This window comes from Magallana gigas, chromosome 3, assembly GCF_963853765.1.
Source record: "Magallana gigas chromosome 3, xbMagGiga1.1, whole genome shotgun sequence".
In the NCBI taxonomy this organism is placed as follows: Eukaryota; Metazoa; Mollusca; class Bivalvia; order Ostreida; family Ostreidae; genus Magallana; species Magallana gigas.
In genome coordinates this window covers 28,299,102-28,314,577 of record NC_088855.1, presented here as the reverse complement: position 1 = coordinate 28,314,577, position 15,476 = coordinate 28,299,102, and the positions used below count along the sequence as shown (strand labels likewise).

General features: G+C 38.0%; 1 protein-coding gene and 1 long non-coding RNA gene across 2 annotated transcripts; one reads left to right on the top strand and one right to left on the bottom strand.

The window, feature by feature from the left end:
- Positions 1–3,121: 3,121 nt before the first annotated feature.
- Positions 3,122–8,037, top strand: LOC136273765 (vesicular inhibitory amino acid transporter-like). The gene is made up of 2 exons (XM_066079127.1): positions 3,122–3,379; positions 6,861–8,037. The coding sequence occupies exons 1-2, from the start codon at positions 3,137–3,139 to the stop codon at positions 8,025–8,027; spliced, it is 1,410 nt and encodes a 469-aa protein (XP_065935199.1). The 5' UTR covers positions 3,122–3,136; the 3' UTR covers positions 8,028–8,037.
- A 206-nt stretch (positions 8,038–8,243) lies between these two features.
- On the bottom strand, positions 8,244–10,306 carry LOC136273766 (uncharacterized). The gene is made up of 3 exons (XR_010711996.1): positions 10,161–10,306; positions 9,560–9,608; positions 8,244–8,876 (listed from the first exon to the last, which is right to left on the bottom strand). It is a non-coding gene; the product is annotated as an uncharacterized lncRNA (long non-coding RNA).
- Between the last annotated feature and the right edge of the window lie 5,170 nt (positions 10,307–15,476).

Sequence of the window (15,476 nt, the reverse complement as noted above, 5' to 3'; positions counted from 1 at the left end):
ACTCCAAACTTTTTAGCTTTACCCAGGTAACACTCCTACTGGGAGAGCAATGCTTCGTAACAACCGTTCATTATACAACGCCGCTAAATGATATAAATATCATTAATAGTTGCAACTGCAACGCCCAATGCCATAAATTATTGCAATAACAGTTAACAACACCAACGGTTAATGATATATTGTCGTTTAATGACAAAATTGTTTCATTAGGCGTCACAAAAGCACAGTAGCCGTAACGCTTAATGAAACAAGCATCTGTCTACACTCGTAACCACTGATACCAACTTTTCATCACTAATCACTGCAGTTCCACCCTATAATGATACAAAATTGTATATTAAATTGAAAGTAGTTTTTTTATGAAATGAAAGTGTTATTTCATTAAAAAAAAATAACTGCCTTCAATTTTATTTACAATTTTGTCAGCAGTAGTAATATGTTGTTTTACTTGACAGAAATACTCCTAATGATATACACTCTATTCCTCGGGCTGCAGAAAAATACTGATCACAGTACATGTTAATAATCAAGGATTAAAAAATATGGATATTTCAGTGCATTTTGTGGGTTTAATTTTTGTAAAACATGCTTTACTGGCAAAGTTTTAACCGCTGAACGATTTAAATGTTTAAATACAAGATCTGTTAACACCTGAGAGAGAACTAGGAGGGCTCGTTATATTTTAAGGATCCTCGAGACTTCTACTTTTCATGACAGTACGTCACAACATGGCGATTTTAACACATGATGAAACAGTTTATATCGCCAAAATTTATTGTCTATCTCTGTAGCGCAGTGGGAGTTGATTTGGTCTACTAATTGACCCGCAGGTTCCGAGTTCGAATACTGCAGGGACTTTTGTTTTCATGAATAGCGTTAACATTTAAAAAGTTGATTTTTTCTACAAAACTTGAATTTTTTGTGGTCATTTTTAAGTCGAACACATGCTAAAAATCCACATCTTTATGTAATTTAGAAGAATCGGCTTGAATGCAGAACTTATCCCAGGTGTGTGGAGGACCCTTAACTTAGGGTTTCCGGAGGAAAAATCTGGTTATTAAATTGGCGGGCGGGCCGCTGCCTATGGGATACCCAACTTGTCTTGCAGACCAATTGTACATATATCAGAGATGTGCATATTACTTGGATTTGGATGCAAAAAATACCAGCTATTAAACTTAAACAATTTTTGCAAATAAAGGTTGTCCTTATTGTCTAAATAACGCCTTCTACATTTCAGATCACTTAAACATGTATATATATCAGATATGTATGGAATCCGGATATGACCATGTAGTTCACTATCGCATCATCGCACCATCGAATTTTTAAATTGGGTCGACAGTACGATGACGCAATAATGCGATGATGATGAAACGATGACGATGAAGCGATGGTACGATAGCGCGAAGACGATGATGCCATGGCCCGACGATGCGATGACGATGGTGCAACGGAACGACGAAGCGATGGTGTGATTGAGAAGGCGAGATGCTCTGCTGTGTCATTGTTATTCCTCTATCGCGCTATCAACATCACTTCATCGCACCATCGCGCTATCAACATCACTTCATCGCACCATCGCGCTATCGACTGTATTGCACATGCCCAATTGGAAAGGGAATTGGCTTTAGACAGTGAATAAATGAACGGATTAAATATCAGAAATCTACCTCACTCGGCTGATAAACTTGACTTTCTTATAATAATTAGGTTTTCTTGCCAGACATATAAATATTTAGAAAGGCTAAATTATAGTTAATATATAAAGATAACAAAACAACAAAAGAAGATCACTTGATCAAGGCGTGGATTTAAAATAGGGAGGGCGATAATTCACGTCTTCATATACCGGTATTTGAGCAAAGTAAGAGCTTGTTCCTGTAAAATTGTAAGCAATATTAGATTTGATAAATTACATGTGTTTGCTTTGGTTGCAAATCTCAAAGTGGAGAGAGAGAGAGAGAGAGAGAGAGAGAGAGAGAGAGAGAGAGAGAGAGAGAGAGAGAGATCAAATAAACGTATTTGATCTATTTATTCAATAACCAAATCTTTTTTTTTCAATTGAAAGTACAAATATCACGTAAATTGCGCTAATATCTCTAAAAATTATTAATTAGTAAAGACAATAATGTAAGTATGGTTATATCTGGATAATTTCCCACAAAAATAATACTAACAGAAGTTTATAATGCATAAACATTTCTGTGTCATTTTAAACAAAAAATTACGATTTATTTTGCCGCCGCCACCGCCCTCCAATTTGTTTTTCTCCCAAAAGACATTTATTGTCTTAAATATGGTGTGTCAAAAGATCGTCCCCCGATTTTTGGGATCGTGTAAAAAGATATAGGGAAATTTAATCGACAAAATTAACATTTGAATTAATAGAAATGGAAGGTAATACGCAACCCTACCTCACCACGGGGATTAGGATTTTAACGATGTGTTTTTATTTTTCATTAATTGTTTGGTGTTTTCCTTGCAGAAGTTTCGAATAACTCTTCTCCTTTAAAAAAAAAAAAAAGATGCTACGTGCCTGCAATACTCATAGAATCATTTTAAATATATTGTAATCGTCTTTTCTGACCTATATATTAAAAAAATGATAGCCTCTTAACTACAAACCGGACTGTAAGAGGAATAAAGACTTTAAAGTAAACTTTAACCCACTTGCAGGTAGCCCTGTCCTTTTTATCTAGTACAACAGAAACAGATTAAGCATAAAACGAACTTGTTCAAAATAATCTTTCTTTATTTAAATAAAATAGATAGAAATCGAAAGACCCTAACATAAACCGTTTAGTATTGGAGGAAAAAGGTAAAAATTAAATCAATATTTGTATCAAAGTGGTTTTATCGTTTGCGATTTTTTTGTGTACTTTATTTATTTTTTTGTTGCATTAATTTAATATTAAACTGACACCCGAACACAGGACAAAACAAACTAGATTACTGTCATTTTCAATGCAAGTGTATTTAAATACTGGCTTTCATCAAACTAAAGCTGATTGGCGGTTTTCAATAAAAAGATATATGTTTCATTTGCAAGCTAAGCATTCTGATAAACAAACGTCGTATATATACTTAGTTACGTACATACGTTCTTAATATTTGTAAAAAAAAAAAAAAAAATATGGACTGGTTTAGAAGACGAAATTTCCAGCTTTATTCTAGTTTAGAAGAGAACGCATCGATAGAATTGACAGAGCAGAATGCTGAAAAAGTTGGGGAAACTGAGTGTGACTCTAGCCAAGAAACCCGGGATTTCGCCCCTGGAAACACAACGTCATACGGAAGCTTGAAGAATGAGGCAGAATTCAAGGAAGCGAAACTAACAACATGGCAGGCATCCTGGAATATCACGAACATGATACAGGTACTCCGTATCTTACTTCTTACGCATAAAAAACATTTTGGAAAATCGTACATTTCCCTTTATAAATAAATATGATATCTAAATGTGGTTTTAAAATTGCAATTGAGCATTAAAAAGTGAGAATAGCAGAACATGGTCAAAATCTGATACTTTTTCCCGTCACTGCTTTCATTTATTCCTTTGGATATCTCTGAGATGAAAAAAAGGTAGATTTTGATAGTGACTCAAGAAAAAGTTGTTTAATTAAAACTATATATGCCGTTGGGGCATTTACTGAGTGACCAGGTCGACAGAACTCGGTGAATGGTTACATGTATATTCACTCGGCAAGCTTTGCGAATATACATGTATACATCACTTCAACTCGTTAGAGAAAGCAAATATAAGTCACACAATGGAGGTATCCTCTGTATAATTTGCAAAATGTCATTAATGTATTATACATTTTAAAGGACACATTCGTGTATTTATTATATCATATTTACATTCTTATGTTTGCATTGGAATTCTGTGACGCAAGTCGTTCATGTTCAAGAACACACGTCGAACCTGATCACGGCGTATGAGCACATGTAAACGTCATCACGCCGTTTTGACTAGGTATTTTATTGTTACGAGATTTAATGAAACGTTCAAACATGCCTAGCCAAATTGGGAAAATTTTCAAAACATATTTAGATGCGTGTGTTGATAAAAAGAATACTTATTTTTAAATATGTCTAAGCTAATTAAAGACCGGACGAAACCGTTTGCATATCGTAGAAGGGCGAAAATAAAATTAAAAAATAGTTCTGTGCACAGTATAGAATTTGTTCGTTGTAATTCGGTATATTTGTGTGTAGTAGCTGTAATGTAATGTTTATGTCATTATCCATGTTCATCATTTCAGACAAAAGTAATAGAACAAGTAATTAAAATATTGGTTTAATTAACTGAGCAATAAAATGATGAAAACAACTGTTAGAGCAGCAAATTTGATTAAAGGCTAAGTTTCTTTCATTACACGATATCGCGTCTATAAGCTATCAGCAGTCTTTATCTATTCTTACAAAAATGACATGCAAATATATATTTACCGACTAGCCCAGAATGCATGTAGGGGAGCCGAAAGTTTATTTTAAACTGTGAGCAATACAAAAATGTATAATGTACATATAAAATAAAAAAAAAATCACTGCATCATTCTTTTCAAAAAGAAAAAAAAACAACTTTTGATCCTTTCATCGACGATATTAAGTAGATGTTAAGTTAATTAAATAGAAAAAGCTCTGGAAATCTGTGTCCCATACGATGTCAAAATCGCAAAATGCGCGCCGTCTCCATACTATTGCAGGAACTTTGGAACAAGTATATGATAATTCTAAATATTTAAATCATAGAATAATAAAAACTAAACTTTTATATAAATGAATATTTGATGCGTCTTTGTCAGAAGGCGGGCTAGAACTGATTTCTCTTGCTAATCGAACACATATCATACACTCTTCACCACTGGACTCACGACTTTTCCCAAATCATCAAGACAGTTATTTTTTGCTAATTTCCGTACCGCGGAATGCCATAAATTCCTTGGAGGCCAATACAAGGTTACAGCGGAAAAGTACAAACTCGCTAGCGTCCATTTCTAGTTACAGCATCCCACTTCTTAGTCCATACGATCTATTCAGACCCAGTAATTCTTTAATCGTCCAGGTGGATGATTTCTATCTCAAGATCTTCCTCGGGAATTCCCGGAAGGCAACGACCTGCACGTTCCATAGCCCTTATAAGTCTCCTCCGTGGCTTTCTGGGACTTGTCGAGACGGCATTGCTCACGCTTGAATCAGAGGACTCTGGAGAGCAAGATTGAGAGGAAGAACAAGGCTCATTGTTGGAGCCTTGTGTGCCATCTTCCATAGCAACTGGTTTCTTCAAAACTTTTATCTTTCTCTCAATGTGAAGTTTTCTTCTGATGTAATCTCGAAACCTTCGGTATTGGTAGAGAAAGCCAGTCTTTGGTCTAGTACCCATCTCTATAAAAGTCTGACACTTCTCTCTGTCTTGCACAAAATCTTGTTTTCCTTCGTCTGTTTGGGGCGAAACCTTCTCTCCATGAGTACAACAGGCGAAGAGCCTTATGAAGCGGGACATATTATTATCCATTTTGTTGTTGGTTTCCATATTCCACTATGTTGAAACTATGAATCTTTTATGACGTCACAATTAGCCAAATTGCAACGTCACAAAGGCGCATTACTTTGTCACCAAGAAGCTTTGCTATTGTGTACGCTACGTTACTTTTATAGCATATAGTTATGAATTCTTAAAATATTATAATTATACAAGAGGTCTAAAAAAGTTTGCAGTTTTTAATATAGACTTCGTTCTTTTTCGAACATAGAATGAAGCTTTGACCCTGCAAAATGATATGATTCATGAAAGAGAGAAAGAAGGTACATTGTTCGCAAGTCATAACTGATATTATTATAGAGTAATAACAATAACAAATTAATTACACAATAACAACAAATGCAAACAAGAAAGTACAAACTATCATATACTGACGCATTGCTTTTTTGTACAATAAATAATAAGTTACATGTACTAAACATGTAGTGCAAGGTTTCAGGTGTATTGACAATTATTAACAAAAGGTGAAATAATGGTATAATTCATTTCGCAATGCATTTACAAATCATTAAATGTTAATTAGTGTGTTTAATTTGGGGTCCCATGGAAAATAAAGCTATACTCTTTCACAAGATATCTTCCATTCACATTTTGCTTAATTACCCGATATTTACAATTACCCAAAGATTCAAACGATGTACAATTTAAAGTGTGAAAAATTTCCAAGATTTCGTCCCCTCTAACTTATCAGATTTTAATATGTTGTCTTAATTAATGATTTTGCATTGCAACATTCCCGGATTACCGGTATGTAACGTTGAACAATTGTGCGAGGTATTCCGTGTGACTTCCGAATTGATAAATTATGTCAACATCTCCCATTATAAATCTCCGTACGAAATCTTTTTTCGTTCCTGTGAATTTTTCCAAGAGAAAAAATGATATAGCGAACTACGTAGAAGCTTTTAATAGGCGGTAACTCCAAAAAAAAAGTTTCAACGTAATGTTTTGACTGACCTTTGTCAAATCAGATCGTAGTAGGGCGGAGTTAAGACATTGCCGCTCGTGACTTGAATGAGAGAAGAGAGAGAGAAAGTTAATGGTACATGCATGTACGTATACATATCTCTAATCTTGGACAATGAAAGTTTTGGTTTGTTACGTCATCCCTATTTGTAGACACAGCAAGCATACTACACTTGTAATGAAAACAGTTTCTTAAATATTCGTACAATGCATATTCGATATGTTTTACGGGGAACGCTGTTCCCCGGTGAAAGAATTTCAAAAATTTTAAGGAACCAATTCCAGAAATTTTATACAAAACCATAAACGAATTAAGCCTAGAATGAATTTTTATTATCTATTGTAGGGGACGAACATTTTGAATGCGCCCTTTGTGTTGTTAGTCGGAGGAATACCCGGTATTCTCCTCACGGTCCTCGTAGGATACATCAGCATTTACACGTGCTTCTTACTCATCAACTGTCAGTATGATGAGGATATGGAGGGCGGGAAGAAGAAGAAGAGGCCGACACTGCACGATATTGCCGTCCACAACCTTGGAAAGAAGGCCGGGGTGGTCTTTATAGACCTTCTTCAACTGTTGCTGATGTTTGGGAACTGCGTTTACCAGCTCCTGACGTGTGGTCACATGATCAATGCGCTGTTTCCGGAAAACCCTTTGGGTTTCAACGGAATTATTTTTGTCTTCTCCATACCCCTGTTTCCCTTTGCAATCGTGAAGTCCATTATTTTAGTGAGCCATTTTAGCTGCGTGAGTGTAATTGTGACTTCTTTCGCGCACTTTGGAATAGTTGTTTACATGTTCTCAAAACTGAACCAATGGCTGCCCAATGAATTCCCTATCACTACTGATATCTACCCATTCTCGGTGTCTTTAGGAATGATTGTGTTCGGATTTGATACTCAACTTTACGTTAACGCTTTAGATAATAAAATGAAAGAAGGATCCAACATTAAGAAAATGATCGTATGGACACACTTGATAGCTGTGTTCGTAAAGATATTTTTCGGCCTTGTCGGTGTTTTCACGTTTGGACATCTAACTCGAGAAACTATCACTAATAACATCGACATAGCGCCTTTGAAATACTTTTTCAATCTGTTTTACCCTTTGAAATTCTTCCTGGTTTTCCAGTTTCCCTATTTTGCAATAATCGATCTCATCCAAGAAAAACTATTCCAAGGCGTGAATCAGCCTTGTTTTCCATCTTGCGTGGATCAGAAGAATGCGTTGAAGTGGTGGGCCCTGCTTCTGCGCATGTCACTGATCTGTCTGTCCGTAGCGGTGTGTGTTGTGTTTCCGGATGTCGCCGTAATGTCGGGCTACACCGGATGTACGGTCGGAGCCTTCGTCATGTTTCTAATGCCTGTATACTTTCATCTGAATATGTTCTGGAGGAAGATGAAGTGGTACCGGCTACTACACGATTTCCTGGTGCTACTTGTCGGCGTGTTGGTCGTTTTCTTTGGTGTATTTAGTTTTGTGCAAAGGGAAATAATCACGGGCACTTAAAAATAAATTATTATTTGATTAAACAACTACTAGTATCATGACGTTCACTTATTCAACTTTGAATGCTTGTCTATAAATTGGCATTAGAAAGTCAAGCATACATGTATGTGATGATATTGATGTTGACTGTTCTAAAATACAAAATTGTGCAAACTTTTTCCATAGCATTATTTAAAAAGTAGGGATTAGAAAAGGTAAATTGAATTGTTTTAAAGATTATTTTTGTTTTTCATTTTAAACTGAGTACTGCTAGTCAACCTATATCTGCTTTATATGGAATAGATTAAACAAGGTAGAGTATATGATGTCGATTGTCAGATACTCTCTCTATATGACCCAGCGTTTGTCACAAAATGGGATTTTGTGAAAAAGACACCCTCTCCAAATTTCAACGAGGTTATGGAAGACTCGTGTTGGATTTATGGATGTTATCGAAAGAAAATATTTTAAATGAATTTTCAAAAAGTATAAATGATACTCATCATGTACTGTCCAAGGTCAGCAAAAGCCCTTTTTAAGTGTGTTGGATTAGCTAAAACGGTTTGAAAACGTATTTCCTGAATATGGAAATAAATTCATAAGGTTTCAGCTTTGAGAGCAGCATGTATTTTGTTCTTTTAATTAGTCTGTGAAATCTTCAAATATAAGTAAAAAGTCTGCGAAATCGTTCATCCACGAGTATTTTCTGCCCTCCGTAGTCTTTGACTCGTCTTGCAAATGGAACCGGTTCACGTATAAATACAGAAGGTACGATAGGGACAAAACCATGATGATGTAGACGTGACCGCCATTTTTAATCCAGTTCCAAATCTTCTTCAACATGCTTCGATTTTATGATTTATAGAGATTCTGCAATACAAGAAAGAATGGTGTAATAATACTAAGAAAGTGAAATTTGTAAAAATCACGAATTATTCTCTTATTATATATAAACATACATACTCTCTCTCTCTCTCTCTCTCTCTCTCTCTCTCTCTCTCTCTTTCTTTCTCTCTCTCGCTCTCTCTCCAGGCACGTAGAATCGTTTTGAAAGTTGGGGGAACTCATCTAAAAAATCATTACAAGCAAAAAAGAAAAAAGATACCGGTAACTTCTCGAAATAATGAAAATCCTAAACGGGGGGGGGGGGGGGGGGGGTATACTTTTAACTCCGAGAGCGAGATTAACATAAGCCTTTTGGCTTGTTTCTCAATCTTCTGTGTACTGTTATTATAATATGTATGATGAAATTCACTAAATAAATATTGTTTAAACTAAACTAACTCCATTTTCACTGTTCATTACCTTAATTTCAGTTCGATTTTTTACATGGTCCCAAAAAGTAGCGAGGGGGGCAACTCCATGCTCATTCACTTTTTTATATGTAATTTTAAAAGAAAAATGTTCATTCAAAAAGAGGGGCGGAAGGGGGGGGGGACTTGCGCCCCCCCCCCCCCCCTTCCCCCCGATGGTACGTGCCTGCCCTCCCAGTAAAATGAATCTGATTAAATATGTTAAAAAGGAAATAAAATAAAGTTAGGGCATAATCTTACTCTTTGATGTTGACCATCCGTTTGTTGATGTTGATTCCATTTTTGAAACCTGAAAATTCAAAAAGTATACATTTTTTTTTAAATAAACATTCAGTACGAAATTCAGTGTGAATCATTTCCCCTTCATAAATTCAAACAAATTTGCAGAAAAAGGTACATGCCGACTATAGACTAGTGATAGAGACAAATGAAGTTTACATTTGTCATCCTGACATTTAATTACTGGTTTATGCATGAGAGTTTGCCTTGAGGTGTCTTACATTTATTCCAATATGTCCAGTGTTTTCACAGTTTTGACAGTACATATGGAATTTGAACTTTGATAAAATTATAATTATATATATAAACAAGTCAAATCTGACTCTGGCTATTGAGTGTAAAGCAATGAGATAAACATGACACAAACAAGCTCGCATTGATATACTCTAGACAACAACCCCCTTCCGGGTTTCTTTACCATGTTTGTACTTTCGTTTTAGTAGTTCCGTATGTCTCAATCAACCATTTAAAGCAATGGTGAATGGAATTATATTTTTGTACTTAGTGCTTGTTCAAATAAACGCTACAGTGGGTAACTAAGTAAGTCGCACGACCAACTCACCTGTTAAAAACTCTTGTTGTTGTCCATTTGAAGGTTGTGATTAAGTCGATCACAGATTTTTATGATGTCACACAGGTAGATTGTGAAAACACCAGCGGTCATTGATGCGCAAAATCATGGAAACGTATTTTATCCATGAATTTTATTTGTGCAATAGGCCTACATGGAATTAAAGAGTGCATTTTTTTGGATGTAGCATGGCGAATTTTTAGTTGATTGGTGAATAATTATCAAACAATTAACGTTAGTAGATATTTCATAGTACACATAAAACTATTCCAATCTGGACTGCTAGAAAGCAATATTTACATTTGCAAATATATTTTCTATATGAACCTATAGAATAGCAAAAATTACCGCACGCGTTTACCGTTTGGATTATTGTAAACATAAAAACACGGTATTTTAAATAACTCTGAACGATTTGTCTTGAAGTTCTTCAAACATAAATATTATAGTAATAAACAGCGATATTAACAAGTTCAACGGGACATGAACTTGGTTGGTACGTGATCAAAAGTTCTGAGAAACTCTTCGGGCTTTAGAGGTTTTGATGACGTGACCAACCAAGTTCATATTTCGGTTGTAATATTTTCAGGCGTTGGAAAATATACAATAAGAACGCTGAGTTCCTCAAACACGTGTGTCTTTATTGAAACACTCGGAAGTACTAATTTACAAGATACGGGGTTCACATAAAACATCGCATGACCAATGTGACGTAACAGGGGCAATCTCAAAATACAAAATCAATATTATTACATCTCCCCTTTTTTAAAAGAATGCAGGGTCATGCTGAAAGAAATACAATCAAGCACATACATATATTTTATACACAGTTTACAAAGACAGGATAGAACGAGGCTTTACCACACGACCAGACCGAGTCATATAAGGTTCAGATTTACAAGTACTTGCTGGGACACTATCTGAAGTTTTAGATTTTGGGTCACCCGTAGACGAATTGTCTGAATTTATAGTGGGAATTGCCAAAGGTGGGCCTAGACCTTAGTAGGGCTCTGCTTAATGGCTAACGGGGTAGCAGATTCATGGTCACGACTCAATATGGTAGGTGGTTCAAACTCCGGTAGGGTAGCCTCGCGGGACTTTATCAAATCGCGCCTATTCCGACGGTACTCTCGGCCATCAATTGTTCTTACGGTGTATGACCGAGGATCAACTTGACCAGTTACTGTTGACGGAACCCAAGTGCCTTGTTTCTTAATTCTGACTGTTTCACCCATTTCGAGAGGTTTAAGTGTCGTAGATTGTCTCGAATAATATTCACTTTGTTTTTGTCGACTAAGGAGAAACTGGTTCCGAAATTGCTCATGATTGACAGGTTTCGGTTGCAACTGTTCGTGAGTTGATGGTATGATGGATCGAAGACGTCGACTCATCAAAGGTTGCGCGGGGGAAGTATTACATTCTAATGGAGTGTTTAAGTATTCAAGGATACCCAAATAGGGGTCTTTACGGTCAGCCTTACATTTACCAAATATGTGTTTAACGGTTTGTACCGTTTTCTCCGCGAGACCATTAGACTGCGCGTAAGTCTGACTCGACGTCGCGTGAATAAATCCGTACTGTTTACTGAACTTCGCAAACTCATCGCAAGAATACTGGGGGCCGTTATCAGACACAAGTTTCTCTGGTATCCCATGATGGGAGAATGCGACTTTTATTTGTTGAATGACTGTACCTGCTAGAGTATTTCGAAGAGGGTATACCTCAAAGTATCGACTGTAATAGTCAGCTACAGTAACAAAATCTTGTCCATCCCAACTAAACAAGTGAGTGGCTACTACTTCTCAGGGACGCTCAGGGACCTCATGAGGCATAAGAGGTTCCTTGGGGTTAGCGTTGCGCTTTTCAAGACATTTTTTACACATGAGGACCATTTCCTCAATGTCCGATGACATTTTTGGCCAAAACAGAATATCGCGCGCTCTTTAGGTGCATTTCGTTACACCCATGTGACCGGTGTGTATGCGTTCAAGCATAGTCTGCCTTTGTCCCTTCGGAACAAAAATACGGTTGCCCTTAACTATCAGGTCATTAGCTACACTTAGCTCGTCGCCAAAGTTCCAAAATTCCTTGACTAACGGTGAACAGTCGCGTTGATTATCTGGCCAGCCATTCATAATGGTGAGCTTCAGCTTGAGACTCTGCGGATCAGCGGACATGATGGCACGCGTCTCATCTAATCGCGTGTCGTTGATCGGAATGCTCGACATGACACTGTGTACTAAGGCGTCCATGCTATCAGAGAGCTCTGGGTAAGTATCACTAAGAAATTTACGCGAAAGCGCATCAGCTACCGGTATGTCCTTGCCGGCTTTGTGAACAATATCGATGTCGTATCGATGTAGCTGTAAAAGCATTCGTTGCAATCTCGCGGGGGCTGCAGCTAATGGTTTCTTCATAATAAAGATGAGGGGTCTATGGTCTGTTTCAACCGTAAAGCGTCTGCCGTAAACATACTGATGGAAGCGCTTACACCCGAACGGAATTGCTAACATTTCCTTTTCTATTTGCGCGTAGTTAATTTCGCTTGAGGTCAGAGTTTTAGACGCATATGCGACGGGTCTAGAGTCTTGTAGTAAAACTATGCTAAGTCCGTATTTAGATGCATCGACTTGCAGTGTGACGGACTTTTTAGGATCATAGTACGCTAGTACCGGTCCAGGGGATCTCGTCAAGATCTCCTTGACTTTCTGAAATGCGCTAGCTTGTGGTTCATTCCATATGAACTCAGAAGTGTTGTGCAAGAGCTGCCGCATCGGATGCGTGATCTCGGATAGGTTTGGAGAGAATTTCGCTAGATAATTAATCATTCCAAGAACTGTCTCAAGCTCTTTGCGGTCGCGAGGGTGTTCCATATCGCGAATAGCGGCGATTTTGCCGGGATCCGGCTTAAGACCGTCTGCAGACAGTATGTGTCCGAAATATGGAACTTCGGTTAGTCCAACAGCGAGTTTGTCGGAATTTAACTTGACCCTTTTTTCGCAAGATCGCGTCAAGACACTCCGTAAATTTGCGTCTTGCTCCTCGCGCGTTTCGCCATAGACTAGAATATCATCGGGAAGTGTTGTGACGCCCTGCAATCCTTCGTATATCTCGTCTATTTTGCGCTGAAATTCGTCTTGGGCAGATCTGATGCCAAAGGGAATGCGCAAAAATCGGTATCTACCGAAAGGCGTGTTGAAAGTAGTCTAATGTGAGGACTTTTCAGTTAATTTAATAGCCCAATAACGTCAAGTTTTGAGAAGTATCGAGCGCCAGTTAAGTTCGGAATTATATCCTCTAAGGTTTTCATAGGGTAGTGAGGACGTAAAATGGCTTGATTGAGATCGCAAGGATCAAGGAGCTTGCCAGAAGCGGGTTTTTCAGTAATGGCAAGAGAGTTGACCCATTTAGTCGGCTCAGTGACCCTAGTGATAACTTTACTTTCCTCCATGCGCTCAAGTTCTATCTGCAGTTTCTCGCGTCACGCGAAAGAGATTCGTCGCGGAGCATTTACTACGGGAGTTGCGTTTTCGTCTATGCGAATTTCGCATTCGCCCGGAAAAAGCCCGATGCCCTCGAATACGTCCTTATACTCCGATAAAACAGATATATTGTCTAAATATTTGCGCGTTGAAGACGTCGGCTTTGTCGAAGAGGGGGACTCGATTGCCATGACCAGCTTAATAAACTCTAAATCAACGCATGATTTCAGACCAAGTATTGGTACGGAATCAGTATTTACAATGAAAAAGTCGACTCTCTTACCCGATTGCCGTGCGTGCATCGGATTTTTTGCTCACCCAGGGTTTCTAACCGGGACTTGCTGTAATCATACAGATGTTTTGATGGCTGCTTCAGACTACTTAGAGAACCAATACTCTTAAATAACCTTACGGGTAATATGTTGACCTGTGACCCAGTATCAAGTTTGAATTTAATGGGAACCCTCCCCGGGCCTAAGTCTAAGTATCTGAATGCCAGGTCTTTGGTTTCGCAGGGATTGTGCGCAGATGTGTCTATGCTATCTATATAAAAATCATCACTTTCGACCCTACCCCCTTGATCTGGTTGTGTGGTTACCTCATTAACATTTAAGGTAGATCGGCACATAGCCGCAAAGTGATTCCACCTATTACAAGTGTCACATCTTTTGCCTTTAGCAGGACAAGTTTGTTGTTCATCGTGTAATCTGCCACAGTTCCCGCATTTCTTATTCGCGCTCTTTGAGGATCTTTGCTGAAATCGCTTCTTGCTCTGTCCCCTGAACTTTTGTTGGGTGGATCCGGGATTTGCCTTCGGAGTGTTGTGGCGACTGGCTCCATGTGCCGGTCCGGATGCAGATCGTCTGTTAACATGGATGGCGTGTACCTCGGGCGAGTTGTTACCCATGGACTTTAGTTGCTCCTGGGAGTATTCAAAATTCTGGCCGATCTCAATGGCTTTGTCAAGCGTAAGGTCTCTGCCTACGTTGATGAGCTTTTCCCTTATCTTGGGGGATGCTACGCCAAACACTATGCGGTCCCGGATTATCTCGTCCGCATTTGTGTAGGAGCAATCTTTGCTCAGAAGTTTAAGCTTGGTGACAACTGATCGAAAGTCGTGTTGCCCTGAAATTCGTTGTTAAACTTATAACGGGCGAACACGGGGTTTAACTTTGGTTGCACGTGATTTTTAAAATGTTCATAAAGACTGTCTAATTTCTTACTGTCTTCAGCAGAAATATCCCATGAATTAAATATGTCCCTTCCTTTGTCTCCGACCCAGAGAAGTAAGTACGAACATTGTTCCTCCTCCTCTTCACTGTTGAGGGGGCCACCGAAAATCAGTTGAGCGTGCTGCTGGAATTTCCTCCAGGCCTCCGGCAGTCCCAGTCCATCACAGGTGGTGGTATTCCTTCCATCCATTCCTTCCATCCCTTCCATCCCGATTCTGACACCATGTAATATTTTCAGGCGTTGGAAAATATATAATAAGAACGCTGAGTTCATCAAACACGTGTGTCTTTATTGAAACACTCGGAAGTACTAATTTACAAGATACGGGGTTCACATAAAACATCGCATGACCAATGTGACGTAACAGGGGTAATCTCAAAATACAAAATCAATATTATTACATCGGTGAACCTTTAAACCTGGTGTTTTCAATATTTCTAAAGTATACCAAGATTACCGTGGTCATACTGTTATGTATTATATCGTATTCATAATTTTATAAGCATTATTATTTAGAGTCAGAGGTCAACAAGGATAATACACACTTTCCTGGTATTTAAAATAATAATGCTTTCTTTGGTGATTCACGAGG